The sequence below is a fragment of the Ixodes scapularis genome, unplaced genomic scaffold (assembly GCF_016920785.2).
Source record: "Ixodes scapularis isolate PalLabHiFi unplaced genomic scaffold, ASM1692078v2 PGA_scaffold5__190_contigs__length_132052651, whole genome shotgun sequence".
NCBI classification, from domain to species: Eukaryota; Metazoa; Arthropoda; class Arachnida; order Ixodida; family Ixodidae; genus Ixodes; species Ixodes scapularis.
In genome coordinates this window covers 97,619,943-97,638,906 of record NW_024609880.1, presented here as the reverse complement: position 1 = coordinate 97,638,906, position 18,964 = coordinate 97,619,943, and the positions used below count along the sequence as shown (strand labels likewise).

General features: G+C 44.7%; 2 protein-coding genes across 2 annotated transcripts in view; one reads left to right on the top strand and one right to left on the bottom strand.

Moving 5' to 3' along the window:
* LOC8041936 (pericentrin) overlaps positions 1-9,607 on the bottom strand; it is a 221,380-nt gene extending 211,773 nt beyond the window's left edge. The window contains exon 1 of the mRNA XM_042293960.1: positions 9,433-9,607. Within this exon, the coding sequence (XP_042149894.1) occupies positions 9,433-9,477 (45 nt within the window). The 5' untranslated portion in view covers positions 9,478-9,607. The remainder of the gene's footprint in view (positions 1-9,432) is intronic.
* Positions 9,608-9,851: 244 nt separating this feature from the next.
* Positions 9,852-18,964, top strand: part of LOC8035286 (general transcription factor 3C polypeptide 4) — a 32,756-nt gene continuing 23,643 nt past the window's right edge. Inside the window, exons 1-5 of the mRNA XM_029987595.4 lie at positions 9,852-10,048; positions 15,655-15,784; positions 16,416-16,533; positions 17,196-17,428; positions 18,013-18,133. Coding sequence (XP_029843455.2) covers positions 9,926-10,048; positions 15,655-15,784; positions 16,416-16,533; positions 17,196-17,428; positions 18,013-18,133 — 725 coding nt within the window. The 5' untranslated portion in view covers positions 9,852-9,925. The remainder of the gene's footprint in view (positions 10,049-15,654; positions 15,785-16,415; positions 16,534-17,195; positions 17,429-18,012; positions 18,134-18,964) is intronic.

Genomic DNA, 18,964 nt, shown 5'->3' with positions numbered 1-18,964 from the left:
GTTACAGCCCCCCCCCCCCCCCCCCCCCCCCCCCCCCCCCGCCCCCCCCCCCCCCCCCCCCCCCCCCACCCCCCCCCCCCCCCCCCCCCCCCCCTCAACATGGTACCTCATATATAATAAGGCATATTGCTTTATGTTATACATCGTTTACCTGCGGGCCAATCTGCCTCTCGTTGGCCTTCGGTAGGTGACGTCAGCGCTATAGTGTGTGGGTGTCTGTATGTGTGTTGTGTAGGCGTTGTAAGAAGAGAGTAGGGGGACGTAGGCGTGGTAAATAGGGGGGGGAGGAGAGGGCGAATCGTGTATGCGCACCGGGCGCTTTGGTGTGTTTGTGTGTGTTCGTGTGTGTGTGTGCCTGTGTGTGTGGTTGTTGTTGTTGGTTGTTGTTGTAAGAAGAGAGTAGGGGGAGAAGTGAGAGCCTATCGTTCAGCCGTGTGCGTGCGGTAAAGGGGGGGGGGGGGGGGGAGGAGAGGGCCCAATTGTGTATGCGCACCGGGCGCTTTGGTCGCTTGCTCATCGTTCAGCGGCTTTCTTTTGCCTGAGGTGTTGGCTGAGTACATGCGATTCGTCGGAGTGTCCCATGCCAGGCACGTAGCCAGGATTTAGTTTCGGGGGGGGGGGGGGGGGGGGGGCCCTCATGACAAAATGCTGTATGAGGGGGAGGGGGAGAGGAGGTCCCAGCAAAACGGAAGATTTCGGGGGGGGAGCCCGGGCCCCATGGGCCTCCCTCTGGCTACGTGCCTGTCCCATGCATACGCGTCCACATGCAAGTAAACGCGACCACCAACTCGAACATTTGCGCGCAAAGTGCCGGTCAGGCCGGTGAACACAACGGTGGCGCCACCTCTAAACCGGAACGAAAACTACGTTCGGTCTTTTGTTTTGTTTCCTGGTTTCGGTTTGAACGGTTGCGGGTTTTGTGCAACTGCGCGACACAACGCAAACATAAAAGCGCCGCTTCTTCTTCTTTTTTTTTTTTTTTTACACTTTATTAAGGCACGGTGTTATTAACAAGCACGCCAATTTACCCGTAGGTTGGAACCCTGAAGGAGCACCCATTCAATTCTAGGAAAGCGGTTCACCATCACGATTGAAAACTGGCTTTAGATATAGGCAGTCTGAAACCTTTCTTACTAAATGTAACCGCAGATAATAAACACACAAAAACAAAACAAAAAACGCAGTTTTGATGATTGTTAAGACGTCAAAGTATTCTTTAAATAAAAACATGAACGCGCGGTGGCTGAGAGTAAAACCAACGTTAGTAGCGGATCTTCAACGTACTACGCCAAAAACCGCGGAGAGTACTCGACCAGATACGCCGTAACTTTCGGCCAAAATAATTCTATATAAAAAAAAAAAAAAAAATTAGTACATACATGCATTTATGTTTTTTCTAAATTAAATAATTTAGTTCAAAGTTATGGCACACTATGTACAATTTGGCTAATGTATCGACCTCCGATCGTTCGGCGGAAAGAGTGACCACGATGATTAATGCGGGGAAGTAGAGGATTTTTTTTTTATCAAGTACAAAATACCCTCTTCCCTCCCCCCTCCCACCGAATAATAAGCACATCCATTGGTGATGCGGCAATACACAGAGCTTGAGCTTTTTGGAGCTTATTTTTGATGAAACATAAGCTATTTTTCAGGCGTAATTTCTCCCATAAGTGCGGTGCGGCATTTCCAGGCGGCTATACATGTTGGATACCCCATGGTCTCAAATTCGGCGTACCAACATCGCCCATAACAATTCGAATGAGCACCAATTACATGTTTTACTTATGACGCGCATTTTCGAGGCATTTTCAGGGACAACAGAATACAAAACTAGAAAGGCTTGTTTTAGTTTGTACAAGGAAACGCGTTTGAGATCAAGACATCTTCTTCCGCCTATCGTCAGACCTGAGAAATGTATGCTTTCATTTTTTTCTCTTTTTTATTTATTCCCTCAGGGTCCGAAGGCATTAAGCGCGAAACACATGTACGACGAAACCGTCCGATCCGACGTGCGGACTGCCGGAATGACCTTGGGGGGAGAGGGTTTTCGTAGCATCGGAGAGCGTGGAAAACCCTCGCCTCCGACCGTCGTATTGCGCGGTCGGACGTCGGATCGGACGGTTTCGTCGTACATGTGTTTCGCGCTTTATAGAGGGGAGTGGACACACACATCTAATTGCACACAAAGACAAAACAGTAATTAGGCAGGTAAGCATAAAAAACCAAAAACAGAACATTGCTAAAATAAAACACTGTCAACCAAAATTAAAAAAAAAAAAAAAAATATTCGCAGTGTGCAGCTTTGAATCCGGCACTTTTGGGCTATGTTGGCAACAGGTGCGGGAAGGTGATTCCATTCCAGTGATGTCATGGGTACGAAAGACTGATGAAAGCTTGAGGTGCGACACTGAGGGATGCCAACTTTATTTTGATGGTCGAAACGTGATGAGACGTATGATGGTTGTGTTAACAGATGTTGAAGAAGATTTGCATTATGGTGGTAAATTTTATGAAATAAACGTAGATGAGATATTTTTCTTTGTAGGGAGAAGTCAGGCAAAACAATTGCTTGGGGTATTTTTCATTGCTTTTACGCTAGATGTGCGATGATAATTACGTAGTATGAATCGAACAGAACGGTTTCGAGCAGCTTCTAATGATAATGCAAGCGTTACACCGGGGTCGCAGATAGCGGAAGAATACTCAAGTTTACTGCGGACCAATGATTTGTAGAGAAGTAGTTCTAAGGACGGTGGGGCAAGAGAGAAGTTCCTTTTTAGAAAGCCCAACATGCGGTTAGCGTTTTTAATTATATATTCAATATGAATGTTCCATGAAAGGCTGTTAGTGATATGAACACCAAGATATTTATATGAGGACACGGATTCCAGCTCAACAGTTCTTATATGGTACGAGGGACATGTATTATTTTGACGTGATACTCTCATGGATTTGCACTTGTTAATATTGAGTTCCCTTTGCCATTCATCACACCAACGAGAAATACTGTCAAGGTCAGACTGGAGTGCGAGAACGTCAAAATCGTTAGTTACTTCAGAATATATGACACAATCGTCTGCGAAGAGACCAACTCAGGATGAGATATGCGAAGGAAGGTCATTAATATATATTAAAAATAAAAGAGGGCCGAGTACTAAACCCTGGGGGACACCAGAAGTCACAGGAGAGGGGTGCGAGTTAATGCCATTACCATGAACAAATTGAAAACGGTTAGTTAAAAAAGCGTTGATCCAAATCAAAACATGAGAGTCAATGTTCAGTTTACTGAGTTTATACAAAAGGAGCCTATGTGAAACCTTGTCAAATGCTGTCAACCTGAGAGGAACGATCGAGGGAAGCGTGAAGGTTATGCGTAAGTGTTAATAGCCAGAGTTTCGCACGAGAACAGTTTTCTAAAGCCATGTTGAGCAGGAGAACAGAATGTATGGGAATTAAGAAAATTAGCGAGATTCGAATAGATTATGTGCTCTAAATTTTTGCAAGGGACACTTGTTAAGGAAATCGGGCGATAATTACTTGGGCTGGATTTGTCACCACCTTTATGGATAGGAATCACCTTCCCCACCCTCCAGTCCTCGGGAAGGCTTCCGAGTTCGAGTGATTGTCGAAATAGCTTTGTTAAGATAATAGAGAATACATAGTAGTGTTTTTGAGAAACTTCGAGTTAATGTTATCAATTCCACACGATGACGATAGCTTAAGGTTGGCGATGACTTTCACTATACCGGCACATTCTATATCAATGGAATTCATAGCACAAATAATGTATTCATAAACATCAGGATAGGAATTAGTTGTTAAATTCGAAAATGATTTTGTGAATAATTCGTTTAGCACAGCTGCACACTCATTCGCTGGTATCGTCTCTTCATCCTCGTTGTTTAGCACTACGTGAAGCCTCTCAGAAGGGTTTATGACGTTCCAAAATTGTTGAGGGTTGTTGCGCAACATAGTGGGTGGGGTACATTCGAAAAAACTGAGCTTGTCTTCGGCAATAGAAGTCTTATACACTGCTGCAGCAGAATAATATGCTGCCCAACGATGCTCTGCGTTGGGAAACACGGATAACTTTGCAGCACGGAACATCCTTTTGTTCCTATTTGAGGGCCTTTTGAGCGTCTGGTTGAACCATGGGGAGTGAGCGTAATTACGTACAGTTCGTACAGGTACCTATCTATTAGTAAGGGAAGCAACTTTTTCTTTGAACAACATCCAGTTATCCTCAACCGAACCCTAAGAAAAATTACGCAGATAGTCACTTAAAAAAGTACCCAGTTCATGATTAATGCCTCCGAAAATCCGCTCGGGCACAGCCAGATATCCGTTTTACTTGCACTGGAGAGCGACACACCGGAACAACAAAATCAAAGTGGAGCAATGAATGATCACTGAGACCAGGTAGGTACGCAAGAGACGATATAAGCTCGCGTGACGTCGTCAGCACAAGGTCCAGCACCGTGGCCGACGAACAAGTAACCCGAGTAGGCTGCGTAACAACCTGAGTGAAGTTAAAATCGGCGCACAGATTTAAAAAGTCATTGGATTCTGTGGAAAACGTACTTAAACAGGGGCCGTCGTTTGACCACGTAATGTTCGGATAATTAATGTCTCCTAACAGTAAGACTGGAACGTTAGGGAAACGGACTGTGACAGCATTGACGACGTCATGAAGGTGAGAAACAAAGGTAGAACTTCTCGAAGCAGCACGATAGTAAAAGCCCTAAACATATTTGCGATGATTTAAACAAATGCAAATCCACAGTATCTCCAGATCCGTGGCAACGTTTACAAGAAATTAAGAAATATTATCAGCCACAGCGAGCATAACACCGCCGCCACTTTTCCCAGCTCTATCTAGCCGATAAATATTAAACTTCTTTTGACAGTGCAAAATTTCACTGTTACAAATCTTACTTGTCAGCCAAGTTTTTGGTCATCGGAAGATATTATCCCCCAAAAATAAATCAATATATATAAAAAAAAAAATCCAGAGGCAATAATTGATCAATTATTCATAAAAAGGTAACTGGCGTTCTATTTTTTTTTTTGACTTATTAAAAAAATTGGAGTCCTAGCTATACAAAATGCAAGCCTATAGCAATAAAAAACAAACAATTCCGCATTTCGTTGACTCCCCCCCCCCTCCCCTCTTTTCCGTCTCGCTTCCTGGAGGAACATCATTTAACCAAAGGCTTTTTTAGCTTCAGCCACGATGTAGTACCTACGAAAACAAATCATGGCGCCCCAAGCATGGTGAACCCAACAATATGAATAAATTGCGCCCTTCAGCCAGCACTTATCTGCGACTGCTTTCACTTGTCTTCATGTTTTTGTGCGCAGTTTTATTGCCGTTAGCCTGCAGTGTACGGGCTAACTTTTGGTATTAATACCAATGCCATTAAGGGAATCCATGAATGCCATTTATCGAGCTGTGGCTGGATAAAGGAAGTCTGTAATAATGGAAGCTTATTGCACACAACCATAATGTATAAATATGCTGCACCGACTTGAAAAAAATATATGGATTGTCGTAAAATGCACCGGTATATAGGTGTGAGCTCTCCCAAGAATTCCTAAAAGTGCAAGCTTGCTTGCTGAGTGTTGGGGCTTGAAATCTTGACTGAATGACTCTAAATATAGTCCTCATAATTTAAATAATAACAATAATATTAGCGTCGTGCGGAAATTCGAATAGTAGTTTCGAATAATAAGCTATTCGATATTCGCTTAGAGATGAATTGCCATATTCGTACTTTTCAAAGTGTTGCTCGCGGCGGGTTAGCCCCGTTGAGTGCGCTTGTCCCCGAACTCCAGGGCACCGCGGGGAAGCAATACCCAAGGAGCTTGCGGGCTCCGCGGATATTGCTTCACCGCAGTGCACACGTGTTCGGTGAGAAGCGCACTCAACGGGGCTAACCTGCCGCGATTACGCAAAAGTATGTGTTTGGTAGCGATATCTTGACGACCGGCGCTTATAATTCGTGCTTGTCTTTTTTTTTTATTATTATTTATCATATTTTCAGGGCCCGAAGGCATTACAGAGAGGAGTGGAATTACATAAATATAAAGTAAACAATGAAAACAAAACGCAAAAAAAAAAAAAAAAAACACACAAGGTAATAGAATCGCTATGGAACATTATTAAGAACTTCAGTTATGGCGGTTTTAAAATCAGCAGCGTCAGTAAGTGAGAATACGAATGCGAAAAGGCGATTCCAGTCGACGGAGGTCAGGGGTAGGAAGGAGGCATAAAAGGTGAAGGTGATGCAGTAGGGGATTCCTACTTTTAGTGCATGATTGGTGCGCGGCGACATGTATGATGGTTCTGAAAAAATGAGGTTCGAGGTGCTGGGTTAGAGTGATAAATCTTGTGAAATAAGCAGAGGCGAGCTATTTTTCTACGAAAGGAGAGGTTGGGCAAATATAGAGACGCTTTCATGGAGGTGACACTGGCTGTACGATGATAGTTAGAAAGTATAAAACGTGCAAAGTGATTTTGAATGGATTCAATGGATGATGCTAGGGATACGCCAGGGTTCCAGATAGAGCCTGCACATTCAAGTTTGGTGTGCACTAAAGTTTTATATAGGAGAAGTTTAAGTGAAACAGGGGCAAGGGAAAAGTTTCTTCTGAGATAGCCTAATAAGCGATTAGCGTTGTTAGTGATATATTCGACATGGATGTTCCAGGAGAGATTGTTAGTTATATGAAAACCGAGATATTTACAGAAAGCAAAGTGGAGTTATTAACACAGTGGGAGCGACAAGTGTTATTTTGATGGGACACTCTCATGGATCTACATTTAAAGGTGTTAAGTTCCATAAGCCGTTAAGTTCCATAAGCCAATTATCGCACCAGCGGGTGACGTTGTTAATATCGGTCTGAAGAGCAGATATGTCAGAATCGTTAATGATTTCTATAAATTACACAGTCATCAGCAAATAGGCTAATAGATGAGTAAACATGCGTGGGAATATCGTTGATATATATATAAGAAATAAAAGTGGACCTAATACGGAACCTTGCGGGGCACCGGAGTTGACCTGTGAGGTTGAAGAATTAGTTCTGTTAGCATAAACAAATTGGTAACGGTCTGATAGAAACGATTCTATCCAAGCGATTACATTAAGATCTATGTTAAGTTTACGGAGTTCATGAAGAAGCAGCGCGTGAGAAATTTTGTCGAAAGCTTTTGTGAAATCAAGAAATATGCAGTCAGTCCTGAAACCCCGGTGAAGTGTTACGTGAAGGTCATGAGTAAAGGTTAGGAGTTGAGTTTCACATGAATAAAACCTTCGAAATCCATGTTGCGCTGAGTTAAAAAAAGAGTTTGAGTCTAGAAAATTGAAAATGTTAGTATAAATGAAGTGCTCAAGGATTTTACAAAGAATGCTTGTTAAAGAAATGGAACGAAAGTTTAAAGGGTTAAGGCCCGTTCACACTCTTGCGACTTCTTAAACCTAGGTTCCTTAAAACTTCTTAAACCAGAGAACACACTGGCGCCATCTATTGGGAAGCAGTGTAAACTCGGCGGTCCGGCATATTTTTTTTTATTTCTTGCGCATTATCCTTTCTTTCTTGGCTCTAAAAACTTTTGTCAATGTTATAAACGAGTCTTTCTATGGGTATTACGCACATTTGACCTCGGAAATCCCGCAAAACCTTCGCTCTTGTGAAATGCAGTTCCAGGGTCACCACATAGATGGCGCCACAATGCCCAGTGTGTTCCCTCATTCTAAAAACATTTAAGAAGTTTTAAGAGATCTCGTCTCTCTCAGTCGTACTCGGTCGCAAGAGTGTGAACGGGCCTTTATGCTTATCGCCCCCTTTCTGGAGAGGGATCACCTTCCCCACCTTCCAATCTTTTGGTAATTCTCCTCGTTCAAGTGATTGTGAAAATGATTTAGATAAGATAATGCATGAGCACATATTAGTGTTTTTCAAAAACTTAGCATTAATATTATCAATGCCTGCTGTCGTATTGGTTTTAAGGTTTTCGATAATGTCAGATATACCTTCACAGTCTATGATAACAGGAAACATGGGCAAAAAATCATAAGTTCTGAATACCGGACAATCTGAGGTTACCGTGCATGAAAGAAATCCAACAAATCATTCTTTTTTCTTTTTACAGCAAGCAGATTTATAAATTTTCTCAATTAGGATAGCTGAGACAAATCTGTTGTTTACATGCAGTTATATTAAATGTTTGTTTTAAATGTTTATAAATACAGTTATATTAAAAAATTACCTGAGCTTAGAAGCGGACAAGGGGAAGGTTAGGAAGAACCATCTTGAGCTCAGATGATTTTTGTTTAAGCGGGTGCACAGTGGTGAAAGGCTTGATGAAACTATTCGAGCAGAAAAGATTCGACCAAAAACACTATTCGCTTCGAACTCAAAATCTACTACTCGCACATGACTAGATAATAATAATAATAAAACCGCCTGCTGATGTAGTGAGCACATTGGCTCGATGCATTTCTCCCATTTTAGCCCCCCTTCCTCCAGCGTGTTTGACCATACCGGCCATCAACAAAAAGTAATAAAAAAAATAAAAAAAAAAAAAACAGCGGTAAAATGTCAACGAACTTTCGGGTTCCCAACAACACGTTGAACACACCTCGCACAAAACAACTCCAAAACGAAACAGCACAAAAAAAAAAAAATAGACATAGGAACTAGTATTCAAGAAAAAGTAAGGCGTTACCAGCGAATACCGAAGTAAGTAGGCGGACAAGAAACAATCAGCACACCAGCTCAGGGCGCATAGCTAAATGACAACCTTGAATAGAACGCGCGCGCGAACCGGCCAGATCTGGATAGCGGAAAAAGCGTGATCCACTTTTCATCGGCTGCGAGCTGCGCAACACAAGCAGTGCACAGCTTGAGCTGACAGCTGACGCACTACGCCCGGGTACTTGCTGTTGAAGCGATCGCGACTTCCGTACGCTGCACGGCGCTCTCCCAAATCACAGCTCGCTGTCGGGGCACTGCTCGTAATCAGTGAGCGACGTGGAAGTCTGCCGCCGGATCGGTGGGTGCGAGTACGTTTCCACGCTGACAGGAGCGGTGTCAATGGTTTACCGCAGACGCGGCGTCTTTTCTTAGGGGGGCCGAAACGGATGCTAAAAATAGATCTACGCTTGGTACACCACCACGACGACAAAGACGTTACAACTTCGACGTCGAGCCACGTCGGATTGTGCGCAATATTTCGCCGCTTCTCGGGACCCGTCTACGTTGACGATCTTTATAGGGTGGTGTGTCGATTAAGTTAGGTGGTTCTTAAGTCTGTCGGGACGCAAGCTACTACTGATCGCAACAAAATAATGGTACAAATCTTTCTCACTATTTTTTTTCTTTTCGAACGTTCATGCGGTTGGGCAAGGAGATGAAAAGGCTCACCATTTCTTGTCCGGCCTTTAGTTTCTTCTGGCGTTCCTCCTCCATTTTAGTCCATCGTCACTGCACACACGGGCGAAGACACAGAGGCATGTCCATCGCAAAATAATCACAATTTGTCGCCTACTATCGGCGCATTGGACCTCTAAAATATTAGGCCGCGGCCATAGTTTTTCGACGGCTGTTACGGCACTCCGGCTTCGCTAGTTGTCGTCCACTTTCATCGCAATAAAATAGCACCCTATTTGTGTATACATTTATTTACTAAGACAAAATAAAAAAATATGATATGATTTAGTAATATTAAGTGTTTTATTGAAGTATAAGAAATAAATTGTTAATGGCAAGGTACGAAACGGCAGAGTCAAAAGAGACGAGAGTGTTGGCTGGATCTGCGCTACAAGCGGCAAATTTATCTGTGGAGGCTGGAGGCCGTAAAGCGTGGCGGTCGTGCAGGGTTTGTAGGGTGCGTGTGAGACACTTTCGGTCATGCAAAATGAATATCTACGACCCTGCGTATGTCACCAACTTCACGGGATTAGTGAACGCTCACGCTGCGGTGAGCTGGTCGCCGCACAACCGGATCTCGGTGATCACGAACGAAGCCGTCCGCATTTTGGTGAGCCGAGGTCGACGGGTTGCTAACATGAAATGCGGTCGGCAAAAAGTATAATTAGTTTAACTTTAATATGTTTGAAATCATGTATTTATTGTGGAACTTGAAGAACCTTAGATCGGTCAGTATAGCCTCGGTGATCCTAATTAACTTCCTTGGGTGTCACGTTTTCAGCACGAGGGAACAACTCGACGTTAGACGCTTTCTGCCTTCCGTAAATTGTAAATCAAAAAAAAAAAAAAAAAAAAAAGTTTTTTTACAATAAAAATAACACCTTGAGAAAAGGAAAGAAACAACGTTAGTGATCGTTGTTACACGGAGAAATTTCAAAGCTAGGTTTCCGTCCTCAAAAAGTTCGAGCTTAAGTGCTCCACTTAAAGGGGCCCTGCAATCATATTGAAGCGTCTACCTTTCTTGCGGTTTCCACGTCTCTTAAAGGGGCCCTGCAGTCATATTTAAGCGTCTACTTTTTTCGCGGTTTCCACGTCTCTTGGGGTTCGGGCAAGCCAGCGGGCACGGAGAGAGTAACTAAATATCAGTGCGTCATAATTTAACCGGACAACGCGGAAACCTCTTCCACCGATGAGGGCGACCCGCGGTACCGAAAATGCGTAAAATGTGACGTCTTTGGTCCTGGGCTTACCATTGGTCAGAGCCGCTAAATGCTTCTTTTTAGTCGAAATACAAAATATAAGTGGCGCGAACCGTTTCAATTATGTATAAAAGTAGTTTCTGTTCAGTATTTTAGATCAAAAAAGAAACGAATGCAGTTCATAAAGTACGGAAACAAGAAATGACCCGTCGACATACCCGCCACCAAGCGGTGGAAAAGACGGCGCATACTAGAAAGGAATAGTGGGATCAGGCGCCGACACGAAAAGGTCCCGGATGTACGCGGCGGCGCTGCGGTCGTATGGGCAGGAGGATCCGACCGGCTCCGGGCGTTCCGAAGGCCTTCGGCGAGAAGCTTTGTCTTGCGGTTTGGCCGTTTCGCGGTATGGCAGCGCAAAGCAGCTCTCATTCTAAAGTGATCTTTACCCTGTGTTTGCTGTCTTTTGTGGCCAATGAAGTGTCATGCCGAATGAGTATTTAATCGCGCAGAAAATGCAATGGGAGCCGCTCTGGCTGCCCGCTGCATACAGCCTATCCAGAACACGCTTTAATGGCACCCTCTCGCGCCGTCGACATGGAGTGCAGCAGCCGTGAGCGCTCGATGAGCTCACTACTTCTCTCTAGTTCACGGCCATTCTGAAGCAACCAAAGGACGTCATGAGGGAGGTTAATTTTTGCTTGTTTTTGTAATTTTAATTTGCCTATAACTTTTAAAATAAAGGGAATTTCAAGAAAAGAAAAGTTTTACTAACTATGTTCAGTGCGCTCAGGTTCGGTGCAAATTAAAAATTAGTAAAAACGTCATTGCAGGGCCTCTTTAAGGTTCGGGCAAGCCAGCGGGCACGGAGAGAGCAACTAAATATCAACGCGTCATATTTTAACCGGACGACGCGGAAACCTCCTCCACCCACGGGGACGACTTGCGGTACCGAAAGCGCTCAAAATGTGACGTCTTTGGTCCTGGGCTTACTACTGGTCAGAGCCGCTAAATGCTTCTTTTTAGTCGAAATACTAGATATAAGCGGCACGAACCGTTTCAATTATTTATAAAAGTAGTTTTTGTTCACTATTTTAGATCAGGAATGAAACAAATGCAGTTTAGAAAGTGCGAAAACAAGAAATGACCCGTCGACATACCCGCCACCAAGCGGTGGAAAAGGCGACGCGTACTACAAAGGGGTAGTGGGATCAGGCACCAACAAACGGCGAGCGTATAAAGGTCCCGGATGTACGCGGCGGCGCTGCGGTCGTATGGACTGGAAGATCCGACCAGTTCCGAGCGTTCCCAAGGCCTTCGGCGAGCAGCTTTGGCTTGCGGTTGGCCTTTTGGCGGTATGGCAGCGCGAAATGGCTCCCGTTCTGAACTGATCTTTACCGCGTCTTTGCTGTCGTTTGTGGCCAATGAAGTGTCATGCCGAATTAGTGTTTAATTGGGCAGCAAATGCAATGCGAGCCGCCCTGGCTGCTTGCTTTATACAGCCTAGTCAGAACATGCTTTAGTGGTGCCCTCTCGAGCCGTCTACACGGAGTGCGGCCGCTGCGACTGCTCGCTGAGCTCACTACCCCTCCTCTAGTTCACGGCCACCCAAGCAACCAAGGACATCATGAAGGAGGTTATATTTTGCTTGTTATTGTAATTTTAATTTGCCTATAACTTTTAAAATAAAGCGAAATTCGAGAAACAAAAAGTTTAATTAAGTTGCTACGTTCCATGCGCTCAGGTTCGGTGCAAATTAAAAACCAGTAAAAACGTCCTTGCAGGGCCCCTTTAAGGGGTACGGAAATGAACTTCCAGCGCTCATTTTCTAGCTGAAATGTGTTGCATGTTGCAACATAACCTCAAAAACACCCGTTTTTCATTGAAAGGCACAAAAATTAAATTTAATGCTAATTAAAGGATCTTCCAATGTGCACCTGGTGGATGCCTGTGAAGCTTGGTTGGGATGTGATCTAGCAACGTTGTGGATCTTGCTACGTAGGCCATGACGTAGCAAGAACCGTTATGTAGCCGCACTAAACATCAAAGCAGTGCCGCTCTTTGGAAGTATGCTCAACTGTTCAAAGCGGTCATGAAACAATTTTTTTCCTTTTTCCTTTTTAGCTTTCCTCCTCAACTCACAAATCGCACATTGTACCAAACAGTTCAAGAAGACGGAAAGGAGGGACTCCCCTCTTGCTCGGACCCTCGCTTGTGTACCTGGACACTGCCATTCTCCCTCTAGAAGATTAGCCCGTCGGTCAAAACTCGGACAAAAGTTGCTTTCCCCACCCCGTTCACCCCTAAGCTGGCAGTGCTGTGTAAGCTGCGTGCTCGTTGGGCCCGCCACACATTTGCCACCTGATCACGCTCCCTCGCACATACCCCTTGCGCACAGAATGAGGTCAGGTGATAAAAGGGAGGCAGCTGATTGGTCCAGCAAGCATATAGCTTCCACCGCACTATCAGCTTAGGGGTAAAGGGAATAAGTGAGGTCTGGGTGTCTTGTGATGCGTGTTTGGACCGCTTGATGCGTTTTGGGTACCACGGATGTATCTCAGTAAAAAGGCAGAGTGCTTTCAAAGGGAAGGAGGTATGAAATAGTCTGCTGTGTTTTCAAATTTTCGTATAGAAAATCAGGCTTTTGACTTTCTACTTTTTTTTTTTTTTTGCCTACTTAACGATATGCTGTTAGTAAAATCCCAATCTAAATTCATTTATCTCAACCCAAAATTCGTTTCATGGCCCCTTTAAGTTGAGTGTACTTTTAAATACCCTTTCCGAATTGAATACAGAAGGTGTGGTATCGGCGTCCTCATCCTCACTTGTGTCGCTCAAGTTTATGTTCCCAAGGAAATCGTCCTGAAGCGTGTTGGTATGCGCGAGGGAGCGTAATCACATGGCAAAAGTATGGCGGGCCCAATGAGCATGTAGCTTCCACAGCACTATCAGCTTAGGGGTGAACGGGGGGGGGGGAAGCAATTTTTGTTTGAGTTCTGAGCTACAGGCTAATCTTCTAAGGGGGAATGAGCCGCATGAACACGACGCGCACGACTGGTCTCGTACGTGAAACACTCGTCACCCCACGGGTACTTCGGACGGCTCGGTTGTAACGCGTTGACGCCACCACAACGCCACCAGCGGCAAAGCTCATAACCATGCTAGCCTTGCTACGTCATGAATGCGGGAAATCTTTTTGTTTTTGTTTGCGCCCGATATCTCATGATGCATCGTGCTCTCCGTTCGCGCTTGCTCAAGTGCACCGTTTGGAACAAAATATATAGCCAGTCGTTCAAAATACAAACATGCGATTATCATTTACGGTTATTATCCGTCATGCTTGACTCATTTCCGAACGAAATTTGTATATTTAAATTTTCGTTTCCGTACCCCTCTAATCTATACATACTTTGCACTGACGTCACATCATCCATTTCGCACCACCACAAAAGAGATAGAGAGAGGGGAAAGCTGCTTCTGTATGAATTTTGATTATGGGGCTAATCTTCTATAATCTTCTAAAGGGAGAAAAGCGACGCTTGGGCAAATCTGGGACACACAAAAGAGAGTCCCGGTGATAGGGGAGTTCCCCCTTCCCCTCTTATCTGGTGGTGGCCAGACAGCTGTCGGGACGACATCAAGTGCAAGGCGTGTATATGTACACTAAAAGTAAAGGTTGTAGTGGGGAACCACGAAAGAGAGTAAAGATGGGTTTGAAGGCATGCGAGAGGCAGTGCACGAGGAGGTTAGTTAGGACCTTGGCACCATCGAAGTCGGCAGTTGTCATTTGGGGCTCCATATTGGCACCCAATGTAGGTTAACGACAACTGCCGACCCCAGATATTGAAGGCCTGCTGCAATATACAAGAAACATACCTTAAGTGTACTTTTCTCGCTTCATAAACATGTACACGGGGTGCTCATGTGTCCTTGAAAACCTTGAAAAACCTTGGATTCAAAAACTGCATCTTCTAGATCTTGAAAGCCCTGGAATCTCTAGTGGTGCCTGGAAACCCTTGAATTTCCCAGTGATAGTCAGTTTCTTTTTTTTGTGCAATAATAAAATTTTTGTACAATAATAGAACGTAAATATTTTTTCCACGTGTATGTTAACATAAATTTCAAACTTTCAATGAGGAAGTTTTTTTATATGGCACATTTAGACGCATTTAGCGGATGCCCGTTAAAGGCCAACATACACTTTGCGCTTTCCACTTTTGCCTGCCTCCTCCTTTCCTATATCCTTTCCGATTTTTACCTTGTTCCAACTTGGCTCCCCTTGCAGCCTAGGAGAGGGGAGTGCTAAGGAGATTATCTTCCCTGCAGAAAAACGAGGTTGTACGTCAGCCTGTAAGCACCTGGCCAACGTTGTAGCAGTCCCAGTGGTTCCAGATCCGGTCTCGCCCGTTTGCCACCTTGCGATCGTGCCCATCGTTTGCCTTGTTCTCTCGCGTACAGCTTGCTAGATACTCCTGGTTTGCTTGTACCGTGTCTGTTTTATGCTACACATGGTGGACGTAGTTTAAGTTGTGCGCGATGCCTGGGATGTGCAACTACAGACTTTGAGAAAGCAGAGGCGACAGTTGGCATCACCTACATTGTCAAGTCAAACTGCCTAAGGGAAACGGCAAAAACGAAAATGCAAGCACTTCTAAAAATCAACAAGGAAATCAAGGAAAAGCTGCAGCAGCTCTACTGAATCCTTTACTAGCACCTCTTTGGCAAATGCGCCTCTTCCTAGGTATCAAGAGGTACAGAATTTTCGCAGTGCACTTAAAAAAAGTTGTTATATTATAAACATACTAGATAGAGTATTTGAAGGGGTCCTTGAAAATCCTTTACAGGCCTTTAAAAATCCTTAAAAACCCTCGATCTTTTTTTTTTTTTTCTTTTTCAGTTTGTACGAACCATGATTTTACAATTGGTCTACTTTGAGTGTGTTGTTTTCTGCCGTAAGATGTTGGTGATACCCTATGTTCTACCTGTTGAACGCCTGTCGATCTTTGCTGTTTTCTGTCAGAGCTCCCCGTGTTCACCGAGCGAAAGCGGGTACCCTCTGCACCTGGAGAAGATGTGCATCGACAACCCTGTGAAGCCTCTGGACCTCACCACAATCAAACATGACAGCATGATTAGTTTCCTGGATACTGGTGAGCCATGTTCGTCGAATAAGTAATAGATCGTCCCACTAAACCTTGTGGAGATGATTCTTTTGAAGCACAAGGTGCAGGTGTTAGAGATTTTAGGTAGGATTTAAAAGCTGTCTGCAATAGATAATAATGTAACCAGATAAAAAATAGCAAATGTGTCAGTTTAGGCATATGTGAGAAGTGGCCTTAGCTTCTCAAGAGTGCCACTTGTATAGCCACATTTTTACAGAGGAACACTATATCATTGTGATAGTGGACAAGAAGCTTTGCAGCTGATCAGGAGACTGGTGTGTTCTGTTCTTTTTGTATGCTTGTTTGATCACTTGGTAAAATGAACAAGATTTTATTCTTAATTTGCTGTTTGCATTCCACGCCCCATTGAATGCTTTCGAGCTTGTTTCAAAATTTGTCATGTGAAACTTTCTATGTTTGCACAAATGTCCCGTGAAATATTTTGATATGAGGAGGTGCACCATGCACTGGCATCTGCAAAGTATGCCATGGCTCCGCCCATGCAGCTGCTAAATTACATGATTTATCTTGTGCTTGTCGCAGCCCGGTGGTGGCGGCATGTATTGGAAGGCCAATCCTGTGCATCTTGGATCGGTACCTTGCCTCTTTTGTTCTGTAGACCAGCAGCACTGCCTGAAGCTGGATACCACCATGTGCCCCGGTACCAGCAACTCGGATCTCCACAGGACATACCACAGGGCACTCTGGTCCCCTCTTCACCTGGAAGGCAGGAACAGGCAAGCATTCACTCTCCACTCTCTCTCCCTATTGAATTGAAAGCTCAATAGCATGATTTATCCGCACCATGCGATTAAAGCTATGCACGACCATAAAGAGGTCTGTGATGCTTTTCAACTTCTCAAATTGTCTGCTTCTGCCTTCCAAGCCTTTTATTCTCCAAGAAAAAAAATATATAAGCGTTAGAAAGCAAGCATAAGTAAAAAGCCGTCGCAGGAAAACCACTGGCTCCTGTGCCGAGGACAACCATGAAAAAGGGGTGTGGCTGTCCACGGTTCTTTCAGAGTATTAGTCGATAGTCAATACTCGTCCCACGTCCATCTTCTTCTTCTTGGTTCGTCCCATTAATTTTTAAGTGCAGCAGACTTACTCGTCAATTGATCTCATTTAATCAATCCTTTCTTTTATTTTTTTCCGAGGCGAGAAGGAACTCTCTTTGTAAGGTCTAAATGTAGTGCAAAATGTGAAACAACGTCTCCTGACAGTGTACCAGTGGCCTGCGTCGGGGGCACGGTCCAGCAGCATGCAGTGCAACACGATACACATTTCCCTGACTTTTCCAATTTCTTGTTTAAACTCTCAATGTTTTCCGAGATGGTCTAGCAACATCTGGTGGCAGCGTCCGAAGGTCGGCCATGCCAAGTCATGCTCTCCCATGCAGATGTCTGCTGGCCACACTGACGCTTGATCATCGGCTGCAGCTGTGGCGCGAGAACGCGTTTGGCCAGTGGCTGTGCGTGGCCGAGCCGTCTGCAACATACTTTGCCGTGGCCAAGGCTCGCTGGAAAAGCCAGGACTGGGCCTCAGTCAGGGGCACTGTGAGGGCGGGCACGACCATGGCACTCGAGCAGTTCGAGCTGCTCAGGGAGCGGTCCCACTCCTTGGCTGCTCTGGGTGGGTGCTGGTCTCTCGTTGCCCGTTGCGCATTCACTAAGCTATGCCTCGCTTTTAAAGGCACTTGATCCACGCAGTGTAAAACGCGAGAAGAATGATAACGAATGGAGGGACTTGTAAATGAAGATGGAGGTCCAAAGTTGAGTGCGAGCTGACGGTTCAGACATTGGTCAATTAGTAGAGAGAGATTTGCTTGTGTTGGGTGACTATGACACTGAATTTGGCATATGTGTAGTGGTGTTCCTTGCCAACAGCAATACTGTTATTGAAGTGCAAAAGCAATCAATTTCTAACTTTGTAAAAAATTGTAATTCAAGCTGTTTTTGGAAGTTTTTGAATATAGGTAGGCCTTTTAAGCGTCACCGAACCATAAGGGTTGTTCCAGCTAGCTTTGACTTCCTTTTTCCCTACAGATCTGCTACTAGTTTGTTGCTTGGGCCTTGGAGAAGTCTCTGCTTTTAGTTTGAGATTCTCTAGGTTTTTTTCGTAAAGACTCCTAGCACGAGCGAGCAGAGTGCAAATGCAAAAATGGGTATGCCTTTAAAGCGTACATTGACTGTGGTCTCATCTTTCCGCGCTCTCAGAAATGAGCTGGTCCCATCTGTTTGAGCCTCCTCACGAGAGGCCGTTTGCGCTCCTGGTGGAAGCCACGCGCTCTGGCCTCCTCCTCTTCTGGAAGGTGCAGCGGGTCGGCCGGAAAGGGAGGTCAGTAATCACCCTCGTTGACTCGGTCATCTTTCTCAGTGATAATGATAATAATAATAATGAATTAAACTATATATTAAAATTGATCCAAGGAAGCCACAGTCCTAACCAGGAGCTAAGGAAGTGACAGAGGCAAGCTAGTGGAGTTGAGTTTAATGCCCTGGACTGGTAGTTACAGAAGGAGAAGGCACAAGCGCAATCTCAGTATGCTTAAACGTGTTTTTCAGCATGACGATTTTAGCGTAGAGTGTACATACTCTTGCCCGTATCCTTGTGGTAAATGGGCACAAGCGGGAATGAGGCATTCGAAGAATATCATTCAGGGAATGACTGGCTTTTTTGCGTCAGGCAGGGAAACTTGGGGATTAATTTACAAATTAGTGGTGCTACGTTGAAAGAAGATTTGTAATTATCGTTACCATAAGAACAAACTAGCCACTACTTTTATTGCCTTTCATATTTGAAATCCAGACTTCCCAGTTAGCACCACAATCATTCCCTCCTGCTCCAGTGGGTGCGAACTGAAAAAATACCTTGGGCATTTTTACAGCGGAGCCAGGCCGGCGCAGCCGTAGCCTTGGCTATTGTAATGCGCTCCGGGCGCTCGAGCAAGCGAAGAAGCGAGAAAAGAGCGACCGACGAGCGAAAAAAAAGAGAAAACTAAAATGACGTTATGGCGACGTCAAATATGTTGATCACCCCCTCCAGCAGCTAGGACGGGTAGAGCCGTTAACATCCATGTTCCTTCGGGGCGCTCTTTCTGCGCTCAAGCGTACGGTTGTTTCCGCCGCCTCAAAACATGGCGTTGCAATCGCCGCCTCTACTTGCCCC